Below are 25,186 nucleotides of genomic sequence, written 5' to 3'. Positions count from 1 at the left end.
CAAAGAGAGGCTCCTTTATCTCCTATTTCTTGCTTGAGTGAGTCTTCTCAAGCCCTTTTGTTTTTCTACTTTTGAGAATAGATTGCCATTCTTTGTTCTCCTTCTTTCTCTCTCTCTCTCTCTCACTCGCGTTCTCGAACTGGCTGAACTGAAGCGGAAGCTGACGGCACACACAGACTAACCTTCGGCAATAAAGAGGAGGGAGTAGGGTGGGGTTTTGGGGGGGGGGGTTGGTGGGTGTGAGCTGGGGAAACTTCTGTGGTTCGGAAGGACAGAGGAAGCAAACAAAAAAGATGCTAAATATTGAAAGTGTCACACATCCACAGTGATGCGTTTAAAAAGATGCATTTGAGAGAGTAAGAGTCAGTGCCGGTTTTACACCAAAGAGAGTAAATAACAAAAAAAAACTGTGAAAAATCTTTCAAGAATGGAATGCTGTCAAGTGAGCTGATTTTAATCGAAAGAGGGCCTTTTTCTTCTCAGGGGCATTTTTCAAATAGGGCCCGTGGCATGAATAATGTGTACATTTTATTTGTTGGGCAACTTGCAGCAATAAGGCTCAGATTAGCATGAGAATAACTTCAGTTACCGTCTGTTGACAAAGAATTCCCATGGGTCTCTCTGCTCCGCCTGACAAGTAACCACATCGCAGAGGAAGAATGCAGGCCATTGTTCAGCCACTCACCACTTTAATTCAGACCCAAAACTTGGGAGAAATGTCCAGTGTGTCACTTTTGGAGTATCGATCCCTAAAACCCCAAAACATAGTAATTAACGCAGTTGTACTTACGGTAGGTAAGCAGAACCTCCTTGAAGCCTGGCACCATCCCAGAAACAGTCCAGGGGAGTTAGAATAACACAGGGAAAAAGCTTCTCAATCATCTAGACAGCAGAGGGAAAGTAAATGAGCAAATATTCTGCATTTTCACCATAAGCAAAGCAATAGAAAAAGAAACATTAGGAGAAAACAATTAATTTAGACTTATTTTGATTGCTGATCTCCATTCATTTGGGTATATTGTTGAGGCAAAGTATGTATAGTGACTGGGGGAGGGGAAGGACATTATACTGCCCATAGTGCTAGTGGTATGTACATTGGTAGATTTGGTTTAAGGTGATGGTGTCATCGTGCTATCACAGTGCTAAATCCAATCTCAGTAGCTGATGACTGAGGTTTGGCGGAAGGTTTAACCTGGCCAACTCAAGTTTGTCTAAGATGATTAATACAAAGAGATACCTTTCCAATGTAATGGTAAGTAATCCTTCAGTATCTCACTCAAAATAATCATTGTTCATGTGTGGTCCTGAACTGTGAAATGCCAATGGGCTATTTAATCAGAAGATCTATCACAGGTGAACCCGATCCTAACCTCGCCCATGGACTTGAAACTCAGCAGCAGACCAACATATAACGATCATCCCGGGCTGATTTTCCCCACCTTCCTCCAGATGCACTAAAGCTGATTGTGGTATCGGTGGTGGCAGAGACTGAACACTTGGCTGTATTGGTTATCTCCTGACTCCACTGACACACAACGTGGTGCATTGCCCATAGCCATTTGGGGAGCTTGCATTTCAACAGCATCATTTGTGACAGGAGGAGCAAAAGCCCGGAAAGGTAAATTTTAAACTGATCACCGTAGGACCAGAAAAGAGCTGCAGAGCTCCTCCAGGTCCCACGAGGAAGGTCCACGTCTCTGCTGCCCTGGACGTGCCACTTCGACCCTCTCAGACACAGAACGAATAACACTCCTCTCCCCCATCCACCCTCACCCTGTGTGCACTCATTGCTCATTGGCCACCAGACAGCTGCCCCTTTATGCCCACTTGGAACACGCAGTTAGCCAGAAGAATGTGAATAAAGCCAACTACACTCTTCAGTATCATTGCAAGACGATTGGCAAATAAGACATTTATCAGTGTGCTGGGTGAAATTCCTTTACTGACAGAAAAGGGCAGAATGCCTGTCTTTATTTTTTAATGATTTCTTCTACTGTCACTATCTTCTTTTACTGGGAAAGCAGGAGGCAGTCACTCTGCACTCGCTTGCAGAATGTAGAGACCCACAGGCTGGAATTCTCGGAATCTGATGATACATCCCTTGGGCCACAAGGGAGAGCCTTTCAAGTTCCCAGAAGGCTCTTGAGCACAGTCTTTAATATAATCCGCCACTGAGTTTAGTCACCTGCTTATAACCAACAATTTCTGCTCTTCAACTTCTAGACCCTTACTCTGGCCTAAATGAGCTTCTCTTTTTAGTTAGGTGACAAGATCTGTATCTTTGCACACTGCAACCTGTTCTTGCACAGACCCAACACTTTGCTTCCAATAGTGAAAAACTTTGAAAATATTTCTTCCACGTCCGGTACGGTACTAGACATGGAAGAGAAGGAATACTGAGAGACATCGCCACTTAACATCGTTTTATATATGGCTTGAATTTTGCCATAGACTATATGGCTGTATGTCAGATCTGGCCTTGATGATCTCTGGTGACTTGGCATATGAAAAGGCATGGTGAAGTACTAATTTTGTGATTCTAACAAGAGGATTACCGATTCTCATAAACTACAATAGCCATTGTGGTCAGAGGCGGATTGATATTTAATAATTTGTGGCTGTCTGTGTGTGGGTGTGTGTCTGTGGCACCGAGGGTCTGAGGAGGAGGATGAGCAGAAGCAGAGGAGATAATTAATGATAGTGTGTGCCAAATACCCTCTTCCGCTGGAGCATATAGAGGCAATGTTGGCAGAGACCACGGTGAACTACAAAACCATTAGCTAGCCATAAATCAGGGCAGCCTGTCAACAGCCTTCTGCCTCTACGCCTCGATCATACTAGCTGGCTTTGAAACCCTGACAGCAACATGCAAGTTCCATTGTACACAGAGCATAGTGTCATATTATGTCAGCATCTCCACATGGGAGCATTTGTTTTTAAAAGTCTGCATTCCCCTCCACTTCTTTCACCATATTAAATCAGTCCTTTTGCCCTACCACATAATAAATAATATAGATGAAAATTTGCACTTCAAGACAACGATATTGCTGGCCATAAGGTATGAGGAAAGGGCACAGGACCTTTAACAAAGTGCTCTCGGTATATAGTCGAGATTTATGGGCTTTACTAATATTGTTTTGAGACTAAATGCCGTTCCCAATTGGTTCAGCATGTGGGTAACAGGACCGAGTATGACAAAATGTTGTTGTGAAACTGAGAGGAGTGGATGGCGACCATTTCCCGCTCGACCTTAGCGAACGCCCAATATCTAGGGCGCTCGTGTCCATTCACACCCTGTGAACTCGCTCCCCCTCCCCCACCCCTGGACCACGTGCTGCAGGATATGACCCAGACGTGCTCACAAACACACACCTGGAAACCTCTTGGAACTCTAACGCAGATATCTTAGACTATTCTCAACCCACATGCTGTTTATTTTTGCAAAGGAAAGTAGTCCCTGATTTAGACCATCCTCTCCCTTGCAACAGACAACGGTGATTTTGACTTTTCACCGGCAGGTGCCAATTCATTTGTCAGATTTGTCTTGCATTTTGGAGCATGTGTTCCACCTCACAGTTTGTTTCACGGTAAGTCCACCGCTGGGCTCAAGACACGCAGACGAAAACCCATTGTACATCAGGACTGTAATGCTGAAATTCAGTGGATAAAGGATGGTTCCCCAGCACTGATATCACTTGCTTTTGTAACCGCCAATTTGTGAATAAAAACAAAAGGTTCCAGAGAGCAAACGGACACCCTTAAAATAGTAAATTATAATTTCCATCATACTCACTCGTTCAATCATTCCATTCTCAATGATAGGCACTCCAGATTTGTAACAGATTTTGTTTAAATCCCAGGACCTGAAAGAAAGGTGAAAGGGCAATGAGCTGGTTAAGCAGCAGTACACTGACGGAGTCAGCAATGCTAATTACTGAGTGCCAGCACATATACATTTATTTACAACCGTGGATGTCTGAACATATGTGTTGCTAGGAACTTAAATTAAATAGTCTGTAGTTGCCATTGTTTAAGGATCATTCTTTTCCCACCAAAAATTGAAAATAAGCAGAGCAAGTTTACACTTGTGCCATCGGATATTGAGTGAAGGCAAAAAAGAATGTCTGGGAGGGAAGAACCTCAACCCTGTCCTATAAAATTAACTAAGTGGAGACCAAAAGCCTGAGACTAGGCCACCGGCCATCTTGTTGTCCCGAGGATGATGTGTGGAATTTTCAACTTCAGGGGCCACGTAAATGGGAACTATCAGATTGACAGCCTCGTCAAAAGAAAACATAGGAAAGGGGGGTGCTCATTAGAAGTCTCCTTGCCAGGTGGGAATGTACGGACCAGCTCTATTTCCTGCTCCAACCTTGCCATTCTCCAATTTTAACACTGTTGGGTTTGGTGATGGATTAGAAGCCTATTGGACTCCGGCTCAAACCTCATGCCAAAATTCTAATTGGGGTCCTGTAATGTCCTGTGGAAAATGACCTGCAACTGTTGGGAAGGATGAAGAGGATATCCAATTAGTGAAAACATTTTCTCTGAGGGGCCAAGAGGAGGCATGCCCTCACCTCTCATATATCTGGAAGATGATGGGAAAGCGCTTGACCACTTGATTGGCACCTACTGCAAGCCGCTGTACACCCTCTTCCTTCCCAGAACAGGTGGGAAGTGCATTGGCGACATTTGAAATGAGTTAAAATATCTCATACCTAAAACCTAGATTACCTAGTGCATTCCACAATAAAAGCAGAAAATGTTGGAAATACAGAGCAGGTCTGGCAGCATCTGCAGAGAGAGAGTCAATTAACTTTTCAGATCAATGACCTTTCATTGGAAGTGTGTTCCGCAGTTTCCCTGCATTCTCCGACCACCTGAAACCCACCCTTCATATCAAAACGTGATGGGAGTAATTTCCTTACTTTCCATATAGCGAGACCTGTACTTTGCTGGCTGCCAGCGCGGCTGCCAGGTGCTGAAGTAATGCCTCCTGAGTTAGGATATTTTCGCCTTCTTTCTTTGAGGTTTGAATTAACATCTGTGTAGTGAAGATCGTCTCCTCACCCAGTTTTTCCCGTGTGTACATTAACTCTCGACTCACTCTGCTTCCCACTGCACAAAAAAGCACAAAGAAACAATGAAGACAATATTATTAATAATGATTAACATGTAATTACTGTAACAATAAATCTCAGAAACTTCTTTAACAAAATATTCATTTACTCCAGCACCAGTCATGTCAACAATTACCAACTCTCGCTTAAGAAGTGCTTGCTAGGGTTAGGGTAATGCACAAGATTGAAAATTGTCCTTTCACGTTTGGGAGGCAGGATAAAATTCAGATTAGAGTGACAGAATGAAACTCGGGCGCGATTCTCCGCACTCCCGACGGTGCAGAGAATAGCGTGGCTCGTAAAGTTTTACGGCCACGCTGTTCCGACGCCCTCCCGCTATTCTACCCCCCCCCCCCCCCCCCCACGCCCGACTCCCGATACGAATCGCTGCCGCCGTTTTTTTACGGCCGGCAGCGATTCTCAGCTGATGGATGGGCCGAGTTCCCAGCCCTTTACAGCTGTTTTTACGAACGGCAAACACACCTCGTCTGGCCGTTCGTAAAAACGGCCGTAAACTGTCGATTTTTAAAACCATGGCACCGATTGGCATGGCAGTACCACGGCCGTGCCAAGGGTGCCCTGGGCCCGCGATCGGTGGGCACCGATCACGGGCAGCGGGCCCGATGCCCGCGCACTCTTTGTCCTTCCGCCGCCCCGCAGTATCCATTCGCGGGGCGGCTGAGGGGCATCCCGGCCCGCGCATGCGCGGGTTTTGCGCAAATGTGCGATGACGTCATCCGCGCATGCGCGGGTTGGAGTCTTCCAATCCGCGCTTGCGCGGCTGACGTCATATGACGTGTCAGCCGGCGCTAACTCTGGCAAGCGGGCTTAACGAAATTCGTTAAGCCCGCGATGCCGGAGTTTACGGCGTCGGGATGCTAGCCCCGACCGGGGACCAGAATCGGTTCCCGGTCGGGAAGGGGGGGCTGGCGTCAAACCCGCCCGGATTTGACGCCAGCCTTACGATTTCTCCCCATATGGGAGAATCGCGCCCCTCATCTTTTGTGTTTCTAATGCAATCTTAGTCCAATTGACTGGTAAAAGTGGAGCACAAGGTTTGGTTAAGAGTCATTTGTAAAACCTGGACTGGATTTCAGAATGCAAACGGCTACGGGAAAATGACATTATGAGAGAACATTTTAAAGTGTATTTTTGGGAGTGGAGTTTGAAAACTCTCGTGTGATAATCATCTGGGGGGGGGGGGGGGGGGGGGTGGGGGATTCTGAGGAGAATTCCACGGACACTAACTTGGGTTCAGATCAGAGTGTGTGAATTTGACGACAGCAAATCTGTGTGCTTAAAGGGACTTTGTGATAGCGAGGTCATTGTAGCCTAAAATATACTTTATAACCTGTATAAATCTTAAAGTCTGTGTGTAATTGTTCAGCTAAATGCAAAGTAAAGGAGTATTGTATTATAATCCAATTTTTTCATGTTGAGCAAATGTTTTTTTCTTGTTGTTAAAACTAATTAGCGGTCTTGTGGCTCTGTTCCGCCACGTTTTATAAAAAAATAAGTAAAAGTTAGGCGGCGGGATTCTCCGTTCCTGAGATTAAGCGTTGATGCCGGAGCAGGATTTGTCGACATCCACGACAGTAAAACTGGCGGAAAACCTGGACAGATTCAGCGACCATGGAGGGGCTAGCACCGGCACCACGTAGAACACAATCCATTCCAATGGGAAACGGTGCGGGATTCGCTGGGTCAGGGATTGACACTCAAGAGGCTGACAACCTACAGCCACGTATACACCTTACATTCTCCCCAAATGACCTGTGGCCCTAAGTTCACAGTGGGCAGTCACCAGCGTGTGCAGCTGCATGGCTAAATTGCAGGCCATTGAATGATTATTATGCATGTTTATGGAATATCCTCTGGAGGACGATGGATAATATACCATTGTTCACATTTAAATTGTATGAAATTCAGGCACTGTTCAGGTCAATTTGCCAGTCCACGTGAGAGAACCTCTTTATTATCACTACTGACTGTTCTGCAGTTTAATTTTCTTTAAAGTGTTTTAACTGTACTGAGGGTAGAAATATTTTAAAAAGACAGACTAGAATATTTTCTATGAAACAGTCAGTTTTCTATTAAACAGTTAGCTGCTCCTATATAGGACGTCCTCTTCCTCGCTAGATCATTTGGAGGTGCACTCAACTGGCTGACAAGCTTCAACCGCATGTACACATTATAATCCCCACACACACTCAGCTCAGCCAACAAAATGGTACTAGTTATGCTGGAGCACGCACATCGCGTCGGGGCCAGAGGGCATCCACAGGGTGCCCTGGGACGACACCCATACGACCTGTGGCTCGAAGTTCACAGTGGGCAGTCAGTGGCGTGCGCATTCGCCCCAGTGGAGGCGGTGCATGGTGGAAGCCCCGGAGAATACCAGGTCATGCCCGCTAATGATATGCCAACAGTGTTTATTGTACGTGCGTTTTGGAATGCATTGACGCCGCTGTCGAGGCTCCGGAGAATTGCGATTTGGCGTGAAACTGGCGCCCGCCACGATTTCGTCGTCAAACCTGATTCTCCGTCCAATCGTGTTTCTCAATTCCGGCGTCGGCCAACAGAAAATCCCGCCATGATCTTTTGAGCCAGTGTTCCTTTCTGGAATCTTGCCGTCCAGTTATAGCAGCAACTGGGATTGTAACAGGTGACACTGGGAGAAAAATATTCTACACCCCAGTCTCAACATTCCTCAACTTTTTAAGTGCAAAGTTCACACTGCCTCCCCTTCTTTAAATCAGGGTTCCTTCAGATTAAATAGCTACCATTTACAGAACTGCTGCTTGCTCTCACCCATGGTCAAAAGCCCAGCCCCAAGCAGGAAATACATGGATATCTAAAGAATGGAATGACTCTGGAGCACCTCCAAGTGATCCAGAGCGGAAGAGGACACCATATTCAGGAGCAGCTAACTGTTTAAACCATTCACAGAAAATATTCTAGTCTGTCTTTTTAAAATATTTGTACCCTCAGAACAGTTAAAACACTTTAAAGAAAATTAAACTGCAAAACTGTCGGTCGTGATGGTAAAGAAGTTCTCTCACGTGGACTGGCAAATTGACCTGAACAGTGCCTGAATTTCTTACAATTCAAATGTGAACAATGGTATATTATCCATCATCCTCCAGAGGGTATTCTAAAAACATGCATAATAATCATTCATACTGTAATGCAGTTCCAGGACAATTGGTCTTCCCTCCCACCAGATCAACTAAAGTAAAATGAAACAGAAAATAGATCGTGAAATGAGAAAAGATATTCCATCACACAAGTCTGTTACCCACAAGAAATAAAATATTTTTCCTGCAATTTTCCCACACTGTTCGATCCTACATCAGGAACTGCAAATTCTCTTTCAGCCCTGAGGTAATATTGTTTTTAAAAATAAATTTAGAGTAGTCAATTATTTTTTTTCCCAATTAAGAGTCACTTTAGCGTGGCCAATTCACCTACCCTGCACATCTTTTGGGGTTATAGGGGTGAGACCCACGCAGACACGGGGAGAAGGTGCAAACTCCACATGGACAGTTATTCGGGGGCCCAGACCGAACCCGGGTCCTCGGCGCTTCCGAGATAATATTGTTCACTGTTCACATTTCGTGCTACATCCTTGAACTCAAGATGGTAAAAGAAGTATCAGAGAAAACAAAGGACCGTGTCTTTAAAAGAGTAACAGCCCAAGTCTTGATTACAGTAACGGGCTGTCTTTTCACTCATAAAAATCAACACTGAGATAGTACAGCCTCTCTTGGCCTGGAGTGCATAAAACATTTCCTGGCTTGCATGGTGCAAGTCTCTCACTTTGATTCTCCCCCCAATAACTACCCCAGCTCCCATTTCCCCGCAGTGTGGCTCCATTTCCTACATGCTTTCGTCTGCTATGCAGTCCAAATTGAAGGGCTGGCAGACGGCCAGTGTGAGGTAAACCAGCATCATAGGGCAAGACCACAAACAGGGAGTATTATAAAGCATTATTTTTCATATCCTGACAGATGCTGAGAACCCGCGCCCCCCGCTTGCCGTGGCTAACCAAACACCTCTGTCTGCTTAGAGTTTTTGATTGGCAGATTAACAGGGGTTGGTGATGGCAGGGCCTACTCAATGAACATCTATACCACATGCTAAATAAAACCTTGAATTTGTAAATCAGCACTCAGTTATTCTGCAGAAATAGAAGTGTCACTGCCATTTGTTTTTAAGTATGTGTTTGAAGGTATCATAATTAGAGGAACATCCAGAGAGAACAACAGTGCACAGTCTGAGGATTCAGGGGAAACCATTTCGGACAGAGATGAGGAGACATTTCTTCACACAAAGAGTGGTGAGCCTGTGGAATTCATTATCACAGGAAGTAGTTGATGCTAAAACATTTGAAAATATTCAAGAGGCGTCTAGATTTAGCACTCGGGGCGAATGTGATCAAAGGTTATGGGGAAAAAGCAGGATTAGGCTATTGAGTTGGATGATCAGCCAAGATTGTGATAAATTGTGGAGCAGCCTCAAAGGGCCAAAAGGCCTCCTCCTGCTCCTATCTTCTATGCATCTATGTTATCCAATGTTTAAAGGGAGAACAGGTTGGAGAATTAATGCAATAGTTTTGTAGCTTTGTCTCTGGTGTACAACAATCCCTTCCTGCAGGACTTCCCACGTGGAGTGGAAGATCAGTGATATTATGCTAATGTTTCCTTTCATTAAAGAGGCCTTGTCGTCTCTTAATACATATTGCATAACATACAAATAGAGGAGATGTTCGTGGAAAGATCTCCTTTACATCAAATGCACACTGTTATCCTCCTGCTGATTAAGAGCTATTGTTATCCCCACAGCTGATGAATCAGTATTCCTCCATGTTGAACAGCAATTGGAAGAAGCACTGGGGATGGCAAGTGCACAGAATGTACTCTGGATGGGGCAATTCAATGGGCATCACCAAGAGTGGCTCGGTATCACCACCAGCAACCGAGCTGGCTGAGCCCTAAAGGACATAACTGCTAGATTGTGTGTGCGACAGGTGGTGGGGGAACCAACAAGAGGGAAAAACATGCTTTACTTCATCCTCACAAATTTGCCTGTCTCAGATGCATCTGTCCATGACAATATTGGTAGGCGTGACCATATCACAATCCTTTTGGTGACAAAGTTTTGTCTTCACATTGAGGATACCCTCCATCATCTTGTGTGGCACTATCACTTGCTAAATAGGATAGACTTTGATCAGATATAACTCAACTGCTCATCTATGAGGTGCTATGGACCACCAGCAGCAGAATTGTTTTCAACCACAATCTGTAACCTCATGTCTCAGCCTATCCCACACTCTACCAAAGCCATCGAGCTAGGGATCCAGCTGATTCAGTATCATTCAAAAGCACTACCATCATTGAATCCCCTATTACTAACATCCTGGAGTTTACTATTGGCCAGAAGCTGAACTGGACCAGCCACAGAAATACTGTGCCTACAAGAGCAGTTCAGAAGCTGGTAATTATGGGGCAATTAACTCACCTACATGACTCCCCGAAGCCTGTCCACCATCTATAAGGCACAAGACAAGAATGTGAATGGAATTGCCTGGATGAGTACAACTCCAAGAACACTCAAGACGCTTGACACTATCCAGGACAAAGCAACCAGCTTGTTTGGTACCCCACCAACCATCTTAAACATTCATTGCCTTCACCACTGACACACAATAGAAGCAGTGTGCCATCTATAAGATAAGACCATAAGACACAGGGGCAGAATTAGGATATTCGGCCCATCAGGTCTGCTCTGCCTTCCAATCATGGCTGATATGTTTCTCACCCCATTCTCCTGTCTTCCCCCCATAACCCTTGACCCCCTTATTAATCAAGAACCTACCTAACTCTGTATTAAAGACACTCAATGACTTGGCCTCCACAGCCTTCTGTGGCTGAGTTCCACAGATTCACCACTCTCTGGCTGAAGAAATTCCTCCTCATCTCTGTCTAAAGGATTGTCCCTTCAGTCTGAGGCTCTGCCCTCAGGTTCTAGTTTCTCCTACTAGTGGAAACATCCTCTCCACTTCTCTCTATCTAGGCCTCTCAGTATTCTGTACAATGCACTGCAGCAACTCACCAGGGCTCCTTTGACAGCAACTTCCAAACCCACATCCGAGAATGACAAGGGGAGCAGAAATATGAGAACACCACCACCTGAAAGTTCCCCTCCAAGCCACACATCACCCTGAACTAGAACGATGGGCGCGATTCTCCGCAAATGCGGAGAGTCGTGAAGGCTGCTGTGAAACTGGCCATGTTTCACGGCAGCCTCCGCGCCCCCTCCCGGGACCCGATTCTGCTCCCCGGTCGGGGCTAGCAGCGGGGCCCCGTGAACCTCGGCATCGCAGTCTTAGCGATCTTCGCTAAGCCCGCGCGCCAAGGTTAACGGCGGCTGACGCAAACGATGACATCAGCCACGCATGCGCGGGCCGTTATGCCCCTCAGCCGCCCCGCGGACTGATCCAGCAGGGCGGCGGAGGAACAAAGAGTGCGCGGGGTTCGGACCCGCTGCCCGCAATCGGTGCCCACCGATCGCGGGCCCATACCACCCTCGGTGGCATGGTTCTCCAGAACGGCACTTTGCGGCCGTTTTCACGAACTGTGAGAGCAGGTGTGTTGGAGTTCGTGAAAACAGCCGTAAAGGCCTGGGAAATCGGCCCATCGGCTAGGGGAGAATCACTGCTCGCCGTAAAAAATGGCGAGCAGCGATTCGTGTTGTGGGGCGGCTGTGGGGGGGGGGGGGGGGGGGGGGGGAGAATAGCGTGAGGTCGGGAAAAATGTCGGGAAGGCCCTCCCGCTATTCTCCGAGCCGTCGTGGGGGCGGAGAATCGCGCCCGATATCTCTTCCCAACAGCTCTGTCTAACACATGGACTGCAGTAGTTCACGAAGACAGCTCAGCGCCACCATCTCAAGATCAATTGGTGATGGGTAATAAATACTGGCCTGGCCAGCAATACCTGAATCCCATGAATGATTAAATAAAAAACATTTCTACAGAAGAGAATAGGGCTGGAGTCGAGTGGTGGTGAGCTCAAACGCGAGGGGGTCACTTGATTTTTGCTGTCAATAGGACCTAGAGCTTTATCCTCATTAAGAACAGTGATCTGTTCTCAAACTCTGACAGCCAATCAGAGGGCCAGCTGTTCAGCTACACCATCAGGATCGGTGGCAGTGTTGGGGCTGCATGTGGAGGAGGAGGGTGCATTGATGGAGATGCAGAGCCCAGTCAGGCAAGCCCTGGCAAGGGAAATGGTTGTTGTTGGTAAGGGAAGGTGGTAGGTAACCATAGGAGGCAGCCACTGCCGCTGGGAGCCTGGCCCCTCCATGAGCCAAAGACTACAAGAGTAGGACGGTTTGCACCTCATGGGCCCATGGGTGACTGCCAGGATTTACCTACTGATCTCCCTTGTGGCAGAGTAACCCCTCGCCGTTGGCAAGATACCAGGGGCAGTGGGAAGAGGCCCCTAGTTGCCCAATTAAGTGGTTCAGTCGGATTCTGTGTGGGTGGGTTGTCTGCCACCTGCCCTGCTGCTGGAAAGGTGGCATAACTGGAGAAAGATGATGAGCATGCCACCTTGCCCCAATTAACTGGGACCCCCCTCCCCCAAACACTTCCAGTCCGTTCCCAAAAGTACAATCCAGCCTGAAAATGTAAAGTTTTAATAAGTTTTCTTTATACATTAACCTGAATGATATGAAATCTTGCACATAGATAGATGTATTAAAATACTGAACAGGTAAGTTCTACAACAATATAGTTTGTGTTTCTGCTATTGTTTGAAATGTACTGTATTGAGTATATTTGCTTTGACTGCCAAAACAACTAAAAAAGTTTATAACTTAGACAAAAGTATCACTCTACACTATGAACTAAATCAATTGGGTCCCTAGTCACTGCAATTGGACCTGCCTTGAAAACCTGTGGCACTGAAGAAGGGCAAAAAATAACTTTAAATTTGGACAAGTAATGTTTTATTCAGTTTTATTTTGAAAAGGCCAGCCCAGTTCTGAGTCATTTTCAGGGCCAAAGTCTGTACTTCCAATTTCCTCACAGGGGAGCCATTGACTCCTGTCATAGAGTGACACTGAGGAGGAATCGAGGGAAAATTGGAGGGAATGTCAAATTCAGACACAGTGGTTGTACAACACGATGCGGCCAAATACAGAGGGACACAGATGTGAGAACCACCCTTTCAGCTGTGGAAGGCATGCATTGGAAAGGTGAAGGTAAAATCTAAAATACCTTACAGTTGGACAAATGCACATCAAATATAGCTTCAATTTCTCAAGTTGGTACGGAAATGAATGAAGGCCACAATAATAAGTCAGACCTTCAATGAAGCGCATACTATTTTACTGGAGCCTCGAGTGTGCTGTTTAAAATGACTTACATGTAAATTTAAGCTCAATTTAGTTTTATTAGAAATGCTGGAAATAATGGGTACATTGTGTATCGTTTTTGATCAAAATAGCTCACAATGAGAAACAGAGAGAGAGAAGCCTCTTTCATTTTAAATTTTGGCAATGTGATCTAAAATTAATTGCATGTACGCTTGCAACTGGAAATGGAAGGAATCCTTAAATTCCAAAAGTTGATTAACCAGACCAAACACGGCAAGGCAAGACGGAAAATAATCATCTGAAAAAGCACCACATCAAAGGAGACACAACCTCGTTTGATGAGGTCCTGAGACAATTTCAAACTACTATTACCACTTTAACAAGGATAAAACAAAGTTTTTGGACTAAGTTGCTCCATAATTATCAAAGATATCAACTGGCAGGTTAAAAGTTTGAAGAGGGAAAGTTAACAACAGACCCCGTTAACTGTATTTCTTCACCAGGACTCCTTTTAAGGTGGTTAGCCCCCATGACTACTTTTTCTGTATTAGTGGCACTACAGAAATGCAACTTGTTAACAAAGGATGAGCCCATCAGCTTCTGTTTGACAAAAGGAATTTCTATAAAGACCTCCAAATTCTGACCTCGACCACCGAGAAGGACAAGGAGTTGCAGACACATGGGAACACCACAACCTGCAATTTCCTCTCCAAGCCACTCACCATTACTTAACTGTCACTGGGTCAAAATCCCTCCCTAACAGTACTGCTAGTATACCTGGACCACATGGACTGCAACAGTTCAAGAAGGCAACTCGTCACCACCTTCTCAAGGGCAACTAGGGATGAGCAATAAATCCTGGTCTAGCCAGCAACACCCACATCCCAAGAATTAATTTTAAAAGATTCAACTTGGAAAGAGGAGTTTCCGCTATTATCAGGCTAACATACACCAACCATAGCTTGGTAGAGCTGGGATGTGACACATTCCCATCTTAAACAAAACCTTCTTCGAGCTTTAAAGTGCATGACCTCCAACTGATACCACGTCAAATCCTCCTGCCACAGAAAATGTACCCCACATCTTCAAAGATTAAGGCCAAAATTGGGAAGTCACAGCATGAGTTCTGTGGCAATGGGCTGGATTTTTCCGCAAGATCGCCACGGGCGGGACGCGGACCATGTAAAGGTCCATTGACCCCGGGTGGGAACTTCCGGTCGCTAGGTGGGCACGGCCGGAGAATCCCGCCCAATGTCTTTTGGGCCCCATACACATTGCACTGCCATGCCACTATTTAGAATTTCGTACTGCAAGAAATTACACACCACTTTGCCAAAGTCGTGTAAAATAAAACTTTGTCTTTAATTACTTTCTTTTTGTTTAAATTAGCCAAAAGGCTAGTTGGAAGAGTTATCAAAACCACGCTTTGAAAGAATTATGTGCCAGGAAAGCCTTTATAAACTAATCTTTTTTAGTAACTTTGAAATCTGCTGTCTGTGTAGGCAAACAAAATGGAGACTGTCCCTTTAATTACTGGATTGTTGAACAAAATTACTGTTATTTGCTATCCCCTGTTCATCTAGTTGGGCCACCCAGAATACTCAAACTTAAAAATTTGCTGACAGCCCATCATGTCAGAGCGAATGCTAGACAGTATCCAGTTTAAAAATCAACAGAGTGATGAGAAGCTTATAATGGCATTGCTTCTGCAGTCACATGCTATTTTCCAATACATGGTTTATGATGCCATTAAGACAAGTCTGGTTTCTCCTCTTTGTCTACAGGAAATACTACACCACAAAACAGAAGGCCTCACCTAGTGATATATTGAACATGCTAGAGAATTAGGGCTGATTTTTTAGATATTGTCAGGAGTGGGAGCAGAAACTAGGGAGGGAGTGAGGAACCAATAAAAGTACTGAGGCGGGATTCTGTGATCCTGAGGCTAAGTATTGACACCGTCGGAAACGCCGTCGCGTTTCTCGACGGCGTAAACACGGCCTCAGGATCAACAATTCTGGCCCCTACAGTGGGTCAGCACGGTACTGGAGCAGTTCACGCCGCTCCAGCTGCTGATCCCAGTGTCAAATGGGCGCTGCGGGATCCGCGCATGCGCAGTGGCACCGCCGCCAACGCGCATGCACAGTGGCTTCCTTCAACGTGCCGGCCCCGACGCAACACGAAGCATGACTACAGGGGCTGGTGCGGAGGAAAGGAGGCCGCCAGCCAGAGAGGCCGGCCCTCCGATCGGTGGGCTCCGATCACGGGCCAGGCCATATCGGAGGCCCGCCTCGGGGTCGGACCCCCCCCCCCCCCTCCCCTCCACCCCCCACAGGCTCCACCCCGACCCTTCCACGCTGAGTTCCCGCCGGCTGAGAGCAGGTGTGGATGGCGCCGGCGGGACTAGGCTTTTTTACGATGGCCGCTCGGCCCATCCAGGGCCGAGAATCAGAGGGCCAGCCGCGTAGAGCGGCCCCCGACCAGCGCCGCGCCAACCACGCCGGCGCCAGTCGCGGGGATTCTCCGGCCCGGCCCCGGCTGAGAGAATCCCGCCCCTGGTGTCAGCTGGGCCAGGGTGCTGGTTTCTAACCTCCATTGTTGCCCTCGTGATCCCTAATTGGCCGCCAGACCTATTTCCATATTAATTCGGAAGATGCTCCTTGTGACACAACAAAGAACAAAAGAGCACAGGAACAGGCCTTTCGGCCCTCCAATCCTGCGCTGACCATGGTACCTGCCTGAACTAAAACCGTATGCATTTATGGAGTCCGTATTCTTCCATTCCCACCCTATTAATACTATTTGTGTAGACGTCCCTTAAATGCCGCTATCGTGCCTGCTTACAACACCTCCCCAGAAACTTGGACAGATAAACTCCTCCCCACCCACCCCCACACACCGGGGGGGGGGGGGAGAGCGGGGGGGAGATTCAGGATGCAGAAACAGATTTGTTTCCCGCCCCCATAGGCAAAATTCAGTCCGTGGCCTCAGACCCCCACGATGTTGCTCCATTCCATAGAATGGATGGTGCAGGAGTATAATCCCAGGGGGGTGACCATTCATCTTCTTCTGTGGAGAAAATCCCTGGACTCCAATGTGTCTTTCCATGCCATCTTTAGTTAAAACTGGGGGAACGATGGGTACAAACCCTTGACCTATCAATTCATAGTGCGGTCTGTCAAAGTTCCACCATGAAACACTTCAAAAACAAATTTCTTTCACCCATTTTATATCAAATTTAACTCCCTGGCACAAAACATACCAACATGTATCCACTTCTCTAGGCATTGCTTAACAATGAACTATGAAATGTGATAGGAAGAACTCCCCAGCCCCAACCTAGCCTTGGAAAAAAATAAAGTAATGGCAAACAGCAAGGCAAGAAAAGGCACAAGAAAATTAGCAAAAACTGAGGAATCTCCCCAAATATATGAAAATAGACACCAGATTGTTAATCATCGACAAAAGACAGTGAATTCCTTGTGCTTTCAATAGATTCCAAAGAGGGTGACTGTTATCATATAATATGAGATCTGTAACACTGCGGAGAGAATCCAGAGGTCTATCAAATAACAGAAAGGACCAGGGAGATCGGAATATTATTGCTGCTTGAAGGTTATAATTGCTATAAATTATGTAGAGAATAATGGATGCTTGGAGGTGATTACAAGGCTGAAGACTAATTGAGATGTTTGAATGGCTTATATATAGAATAATGGGTGTCTGGGAATGGTTAAAAAGGTTGCAATCTACTAAAGGGAATGAGATGGTTTATGTATATGATAATGGATACCTGAGGAAAATTCAAAGTAGCAGTATAATTGAGGGGTTCCGCTAAGAGTGGGTTTATATTTGTTATCCGAGGTCCAAAGCTTTCAATCCCAAAATTACTCTGGGCAATGCACGTGGGTGGTTTTAATCTTGTTTGTGTCCTTGGGCTGAATTCTATGTGTGTTTGAAGGTGGTGGGGAGACACTGTTGTAAAAAGCAGCGTATAACCTTCCCTCCACCCCCAACCCATCACCCAATTTATGATGGGGAGGGATCATCGGCAGCCCTTCCCGCTCCCACCCTTGGGCCAATTAATGGCCACCTAACTGCCTCAACTCTTGCCCCTCCGCTATTTTTCCTATGGCAGGCGGACACTCATATCATGTGGGTAGCCCAGCAGCTTTTACTAGGCGAGCTGGTGTTGAGGGGGGCGGGGGTCGCTGTGCCCATCAATTTAAAGGGCAATTTATTATTAATAATAATAATCTTTATTATTGTCACAAGTAGGCTTACATTAACACTGCAATGAAGTTACTGTGAAAAGCCCCTAGCCTCGGACACTGTCGCGCTCCCTCAGCACTGACCATCCGACAGTGCAGCGCTTCTTCAGCACTAGACCCACCGACAGTGCGACGCTCCCTTAGAACTGATCCTCCAATTCACCTATACTTTACATCTTTTTGGGTTGTGGGCGTGAGACCCACACAGACACTGGGAGAATGTGCAAACTCCACACAGACAGTGGCCCAGGGCCGGGATCGATCCCGGGTCCTCGGCGCCTTGAAGCAGCAGTCCTAACCACTGCGCCACCGTGCTGCCCTACCCCTTTCATTTTTAACACCTGGATTGGTCTACACCAGGGGTGTCAATCTCAAATGATCCAAAGGACCATGTGTGGACTCTACCTCTGCACCTGAAACTGTCAACATAAAAATACTGCTATTACTATTGCAACACCAAATGCCTCCAGATCAAAAGTAACTTTTTTTCAAAAAATGTTTCATGATTTTAAATACATTAATTTCTCACCTTCAATTCTTCAAACATTGCAGACTCAGTGTTATCAGAGACAGACTCTTTCCAGACTGCTTCCCTCCTCGCACATGCCAGAAGGTGCTAGGGACAGCCCACATTTCCTGATTCCCCTCAGCCCAGCTCTACCTCTGCATTCTCACCAGGAAATATTGCAATGTTTGGTAACACCATGCAATGCCTATTCTTATGTCCAGCATCACCAAAAACACAGTAGCTGACATAGAGAAGCAAGCAGGCGTCAATAAAAATATATGGTATACAAGTGAACAGAATAGAAAATGGCTGGAGGAGATTTATGTACGAGTCAATTCTCAAAGGTTCTGCCATTACTAAAATAACTGGTCACTCTTGCCTATCTTAGAAATAAAGACCTATTTTAAGTTTCAATCTCACTCTGCAAGCAGTGAATAACAATATTATCTAAAGTGCTGCGGTGATGACATTTAAGATGCTAGCAAAACCCCTGAAAGCAATAACTGCCTTCTGTCTTCCTGTCAGCTATTTATCTTAATGTTTTACATCACCGTACCTCCTCTGTACACAGGAGAGAAAAATTGGCTACTAATAACTCCTTTCCTTTTCCTTTTCAACACAGTCCTGTCAGATACTTTAAACAGATTTGGGCTCCTCGACTTGCTGTTTCCTTGTTACTTATTTTTAAGTCAATGGTGTCAATTTTGGCAATACAGTACCAAATATCCTCTTCTGACAATTTCACTGGGATTAGTGAAGCCGGCACTTTACCTACAGCTGTATTCGAGCCTTGAGGTTAAGCTCTTCAAACAGCTGGTTATGATGTTGCTCTTTATTCAATATCAAGCTCTGGCTTTAACGTTGGAATTTTGATTCATCCCCCTTATTATTACTGTTTACAATAATAGTTACCTATGATTCATTAATTTTGATCATTTCCATTCAACTCCCCACCTCCTTGTTCAGTAACCAACCCTCATGGGTTATACTGAAGTTGATTAAATAGGCAAGCAGCACTATCATTCCAGTTCAGCGAGCAGCAAGAGAAAACCTGGGAACTTTGCTCTGCCAAGTTTTCCATTCCTTCCTGTGGGTAAGCACTTAGTCTCCACTCTGCACCTTCCCCACAGTCAGCTAATTGACATGTGCGATCTGGCACCTTATCAATCAGTAGCTCAGGACACAATGGTGCACGAAATCTGATGTGCCATTGGACCGCCTAATAGCTGGTAATTATTTTACAAAGTTGCCACACATCTGGTTTATTTGTACTGGTTCCAAGTGGTGATACTGCAATTTTATTCTTCAAACCCATCATTTGGTGTTTTCCAGGTAAGCTAGAAACACAGAGTTAATGCTGGTTGGGCCTGAGCTGTCCAAAACGATTAAGGTTTTTGTCAGGTAGTTGTATGAAAGGTAAATTGAGTTGAGGTGCAGAAAGGCCACACCCAAACTGAATGACTGAGGAGCTGAGTGCCTACTCCTATCCTTACATCAAGATTTTTCAATAGCTTCATTATAAAATGTCGTATAAAGTGTCCAATATATAACGAATGGCAACTAATCTTTGCTAGTGCTTATATGCCATATACATATTACTATGGTCAAATTTGTAAATTGAAAAAATAAATAATTTTACAGGGCTTGAGCAACGCTGGCTGAGCCAGCAATTATTGCCCGTTCTTAACTGCCCTCCATTTCAGAGGGCATTTGAGAGACAACCACATTGCTGCGAATCTGGAGTCACATGTAGGTCAGACCAGGTACGGATGGCAGATTTTGTTCCCTAAAGGATATTAAGGAACCAGATTGGTTCAATGGTTTCAATGATCATCGTTAGACTTTTTAGTTCTAGGTTTTTATTCAATTCAAATTTCACCATCTGCTATGGTGGGATTTGAACGTGGGTCCCCAGATCTTGCCCTGGGTCTCTGGATTACGAGTCCAGTGACAATACCGCTACGCCACCTCTTCACCGAGATTCAGCTCAGGTCTTAAGAATTGCTTTAACCTTTTTAAAGGATTAGTTTCAGTGCATCTCTTCTGGTCTCTCCTGGAGGTCTGTAGGACAGCACCTCCACTAGCTAAGTGTAAAGTGGGCCTAGGATTACTCACACCAGCATCCATTCCCACCCCCACCACCATCCTTAATAAACCTGAATTCCTCTTAAATTTACAACCAGATGTGTGAAGGAAGAGATAAGACTGCTTGTAAAGTGTGTCAATCAGGATATGCTACAGCCCCAGAAGTGTAATTCATCTCCGATCTCAGACTGGTGTATGACCAGACAGAACGGTGTTTTATTTTGAGGAACTATTTCACATTCAACAAAATATTGGTTTTGAAATTTGATTTTGCAATTCTGGTAAATGTGGTTCCTAATAGTTGATTACCAAATGGCGCAAAAGCCAGTCAGTTACTGACAGACATAATCAGAAATGTACATCAGGATGTACTTCACATTATTCCTCCATACACAGATGGTGCTTTAAAAAACAGTGGTGAATGCAGCAAGTTTATTGACAGCATTATCGCATTCCCAGTTGTTTCGGATACCGAAATATGTTGAAATAATAACATGAATATAGGTTATTTGGACCCAACATTTGGTTTCGCTTGAGCAGCATGTAGCCCATGTACCTGGTCTGTTCCCATGTCCCTTTATCCTCCTTTCTTTCCGCCACCTATCTAACCTTTTCTTAAATGTTGTCAGGGTATCAGTCAAATCATTAACTATGCTAGTCCATACTATGGCCTCAAAACTTTCTACATAGAACGATTCTTCTTACTTTTTGTCCTAAATCACTTTCATTTAACCTCGTATCCATGTCTCCTCATTCTAGACCCTTACATTACTGAAGCCAGCTAGTGTTTCTATCTACTCCATCTCCTTCCTTCATAATTTTAAACAACCTTATCAAATCACAGTGTAATTTCCTTTGTTCTAAAGAAAGCAGCAAGTCGTGTTTAAAGCCTTTCTTCAGAGTTCATACCATGCAACATCCTGGTAAATCTGTGCTGCATCCTCTCTACTGACCGCAATGATACCGCCAGAACCTAATTCACCTAAGGAAAGCTACTTCAAAGGAAAGACAACAATTCAAAAACTGCACTGAGAAAGTTAGCATTGAAGTATATTGTAGGCTCTGCACTTGTCACCAACTCTGGTGTGGAAAGGTGTTCAATTAATTGAACCTCCCAGAACAACTCCCTGACAAAGTGACTCCGTCCCTTTAAAAGATTACTCAAACTGGCCAGTGTTAAACCTCAACAATCACTAAGCATCTGAGCATAGCTGCTCAAAGGTCACAAATAATGGAAACAATTTCCTGTGTGCTGCATAGGTAAACCATTAACCTGTTCTCACACCAGCCATTTTACAGAATTTATACTTCATATAACATATAAAACTACAGTACAATTTACGCACGCATTCTTCTAGTAGAGGAAAGCACCATCTATGGTCCCAGTTTTATGTATAAATGCAATATCAAAAACATAAATAAACAAAAAAAGCTTTACAGCTGAGATGTTTGGGAACATGAGACAGGATCCTAAATGTCCCTTCATCAGCTCAGTCTACAGACTTGAACTGGCATTGCACTGTTTCAAAATGCAGAGATGCAGAGGCAAATTCTCAAGCACTCCACTCCCAGTTTATTAGATCAGGGTCTGCTTCCTGCCATCAGATACTTCTAGAAATTTATAGTAAAGGACAGCACAGTGGCACAGTGGTTAGCACTGCTGCCTCACGGCGCCAAAGACCCGGGATCGATCCCGGCCCCAGGTCACTGTCTGTGTGGAGTTTGCACATTCTCCCCGTGTCTGCTTGGGCCTCACCCCCACAACCCAAAGATGTGCAAGGTAAATTGCCCCTTAATTGGGAAAAAAAGAATTGGGTATTCTAAATTTTTAAAAAAAGAAACGTATAGTATATACTATGCTGGTGGTGTGTTACAGATCACTCAGGGAGTCTGAAGTTGCTGGGGCAGAGTGCACTTTTACATGCATGCAATAGCCCAGAGCTATGGATAATGATGGTCAAGGCTCCAACTTTCCTTCCATCGCATGGCTGACCAGGAATCTCTCCAGCTCTCACTACCTCTCATTGGCTTGTGTTGTAAGGAAATGCAGGTTGATAATCAACCTATCTGGCTGGATTATGAATGAGCAAATTCTACAGGACTCATCCAAATTTAATTTATTGGTCGATAATTCTGACTGTGTGTGATAGTGAAGTGAGAGCCTGTTTTGCATCTCTTCCGATTTGTACTTCCATGGGAATTTTCTGATACCGCAGTCACTAATTTTACCAAATAAAATGTTAAGCCCTATAAATGTATGGCTTCGTTAAAATGCATAAATAATCACAGCTCTATTAATATAAGTGGCATTGCAATCAGCCTCACATTTTTTCCTGGTGTTGCCTGCTCCTGGTATTTTCTGTCTTTGATCGGTCTGGCTGGTTCCCATAATTAGATGCGCTCTCTCCAATAAACACCCCAAAATTAATTTTTGGAACTTGTTCCCCCCCCCCCCCCCCCGAAATATACCTTATTCTTAAAATGCATTACAAAATATCTTGACATGAAAATGACAGAAAGTGCAATAAAATTCTACTTTTCTCCATACAGCATGTTCCCCTCTTAGCTGTCTCAATACCTTTAACATGCTCTTGATATTTACAATGTCCATTCCTTGTCAGCCTAACAGCCTGAGGGGTTCTGTACAGTTTCCAGCCCTTTCGTGTACTATGCCACAGACAACAACCTTTCCACATTGCTTGCTGATCTGCAGTGATATGACATTGCAATCGATGGAAATTTTAATTTTTTGTCAACTCGGTCTCACTCCCTTCCCCCGACGCTACCTTTCCTTCACTCTGACCATAGAAAATAAACAGTTGCTGCTGAATCCTAATAATTATAGAACTGTTTTGTGCCAAGAAATGTCACACTTGGATCGGGATTTCTACAAACTCTGGATAAAAATAGGCAATTGGCAGATCCTTGTATCTTAGCTCATTTGAAGCTTTCATTCAGCAATTTGTTTGAATAAAAACAATAAAAACACTTAACAGAAGTGTTACTTCTTGTAACATTGATTAGACTTCCAATATGCTACTGAGGTGTAATTTGATTGTGGAATTCATATTCAGTACAGACAGTTAATAACCATGATTTGCATTAGGATTTTGAAGGAATGGGCAGCACGGTGGCGCAGTGGGTTAGCCCTGCTGCCTCATGGCGCCGAGGTCCCAGGTTTGATCCCGGCTCTGGGTCACTGTCCATGTGGAGTTTGCACATTCTCCCCGTGTTTGCCCCCACAACCCAAAGATGTGCAAGGTAGGTGTATTGGCCACGCTAAATTGCCCCTTAATTGGAAAAAATGAATTGGGTACTTTAAATTTATAAAAAAAGAAGAAAAAACGATTTTGAAGGAATTGGAAATTCTATACTAATGATAGTGAATGGGATTTCTAAACCAAGTTGAGGCACTGATTGGAGTGTGATGTACAATCTGGTTGTTCTACACATCATACAATCCACAGCTAGATATCTTGGACTTGTGGGCACAAGGGCACACCTATCTCTCGGCGGACCATTTAGTCCCTCAGTACAATTCAATCTCAAATACCCTGAAGGGGAAGCACCTGCAAATTTCTCCGAAATGAACAACAAAAGTACCAAAGCACCGATTGTAAAGAATCAATCTTTTCATGTGTTTCAGACAATTGCTGACAACCACACATAATCTATTCCAATCCTTTCCACAAACCAATTAGAACTGTCAGTAACTGCTTCAGAGCAGACATCTGTCAATGTAAGTGAGAGAGGATACAAGAGTTTAATCACAGAGCTAAGTGTCTGTTATATTTGTAAAGGATTATATAGGAAAGCATACAGCTGACTCTTATTCCAGTCTCTGTCCTTATCATTTAACCATGTACTTTATGCCTCACCATTAAAGATGTAAAAGGCAATAAACCTGCTCCTCGGACTCTTAGAATGCTGTGCTGCAGTATGTTGGAAACTTTTATGCCTCAGATTTGCAAAGAGCAGGAGATGGTTCAACCTTGTTTCCCTCCCTGTAGAAACGTTTCAAGCAGTTTGCTATCATTTTCCCCCCTGTAAATTCTAACTGAGAATAGAAATCAGATCAATAATTTGGAGACAGGGAATTATTGGCATGAAGCTGTGTCCCAGTATCCCATAGCACAGCATAACGCTATCCTAGACCAAACACAGTCCATTCTAATGCGGACATAACATTGTATTGCATCAAACTGCTCCCATTGAAACTTGCTTAGAAAATCTCAAACCAGGTGAAACACTTAAAAGGAGTTCCAACTACAACTACAAACTGTTTTTCAACTACCTGTTTTTAATTATTCACCATCTGCCACTATGTCACTTATAGTGGGCAGCACGGTAGCACAAGTGATTAGCACTGTGGCTTCACAGCGCCAGGGTCCCAGGTCCGATTCCCTGCTGGGTCAATGTCTGTGCGGAGTCTGCACGTTCTCCCTGTGTCTGCGTGGGTTTCCTCCGGGTGCTCCGGTTTCCTCCCACAGTCCAAAGATGTGCAGGTTAGGTGGATAGGCCATGATAAATTGCCCTTAGTGACCAAAAACGTTTAGGAGGGGTTATTAGGTTACAGGGATAGGGTGAAAGTGAGGGCTTAAGTGGATCGGTGCAGACTCGATGGGCCGAATGGCCTCCTTCTGCACTGTATGTTCTATGCTCTATCATTTGCTTATTAGCAATCTCACAAAATATAAACCTTTGTCCTTAACAATTTCACCCCCCAAACTGTGTACTTAAAATACAAATTGTGTAAATCGGTCAATTTTTAAAAATACATTTAAAGTACCCAATTAATTTTTCTTCCAATTAAGGGGCAA

General features: G+C 44.8%; 1 protein-coding gene across 1 annotated transcript in view; it reads right to left on the bottom strand.

Moving 5' to 3' along the window:
- ptch2 (patched 2) overlaps positions 1 to 25,186 on the bottom strand; it is a 143,424-nt gene that overhangs the window by 87,011 nt on the left and 31,227 nt on the right. Inside the window, exons 3-5 of the mRNA XM_038794089.1 lie at positions 4,929 to 5,118; positions 3,794 to 3,863; positions 791 to 882 (exon numbers count right to left, since the gene is read on the bottom strand). Coding sequence (XP_038650017.1) covers positions 791 to 882; positions 3,794 to 3,863; positions 4,929 to 5,118 — 352 coding nt within the window. The remainder of the gene's footprint in view (positions 1 to 790; positions 883 to 3,793; positions 3,864 to 4,928; positions 5,119 to 25,186) is intronic.

This window comes from Scyliorhinus canicula, chromosome 4 (assembly GCF_902713615.1).
Source record: "Scyliorhinus canicula chromosome 4, sScyCan1.1, whole genome shotgun sequence".
Taxonomy (NCBI): Eukaryota; Metazoa; Chordata; class Chondrichthyes; order Carcharhiniformes; family Scyliorhinidae; genus Scyliorhinus; species Scyliorhinus canicula.
This window is presented reverse-complemented; position numbering and strand designations above follow the sequence as displayed.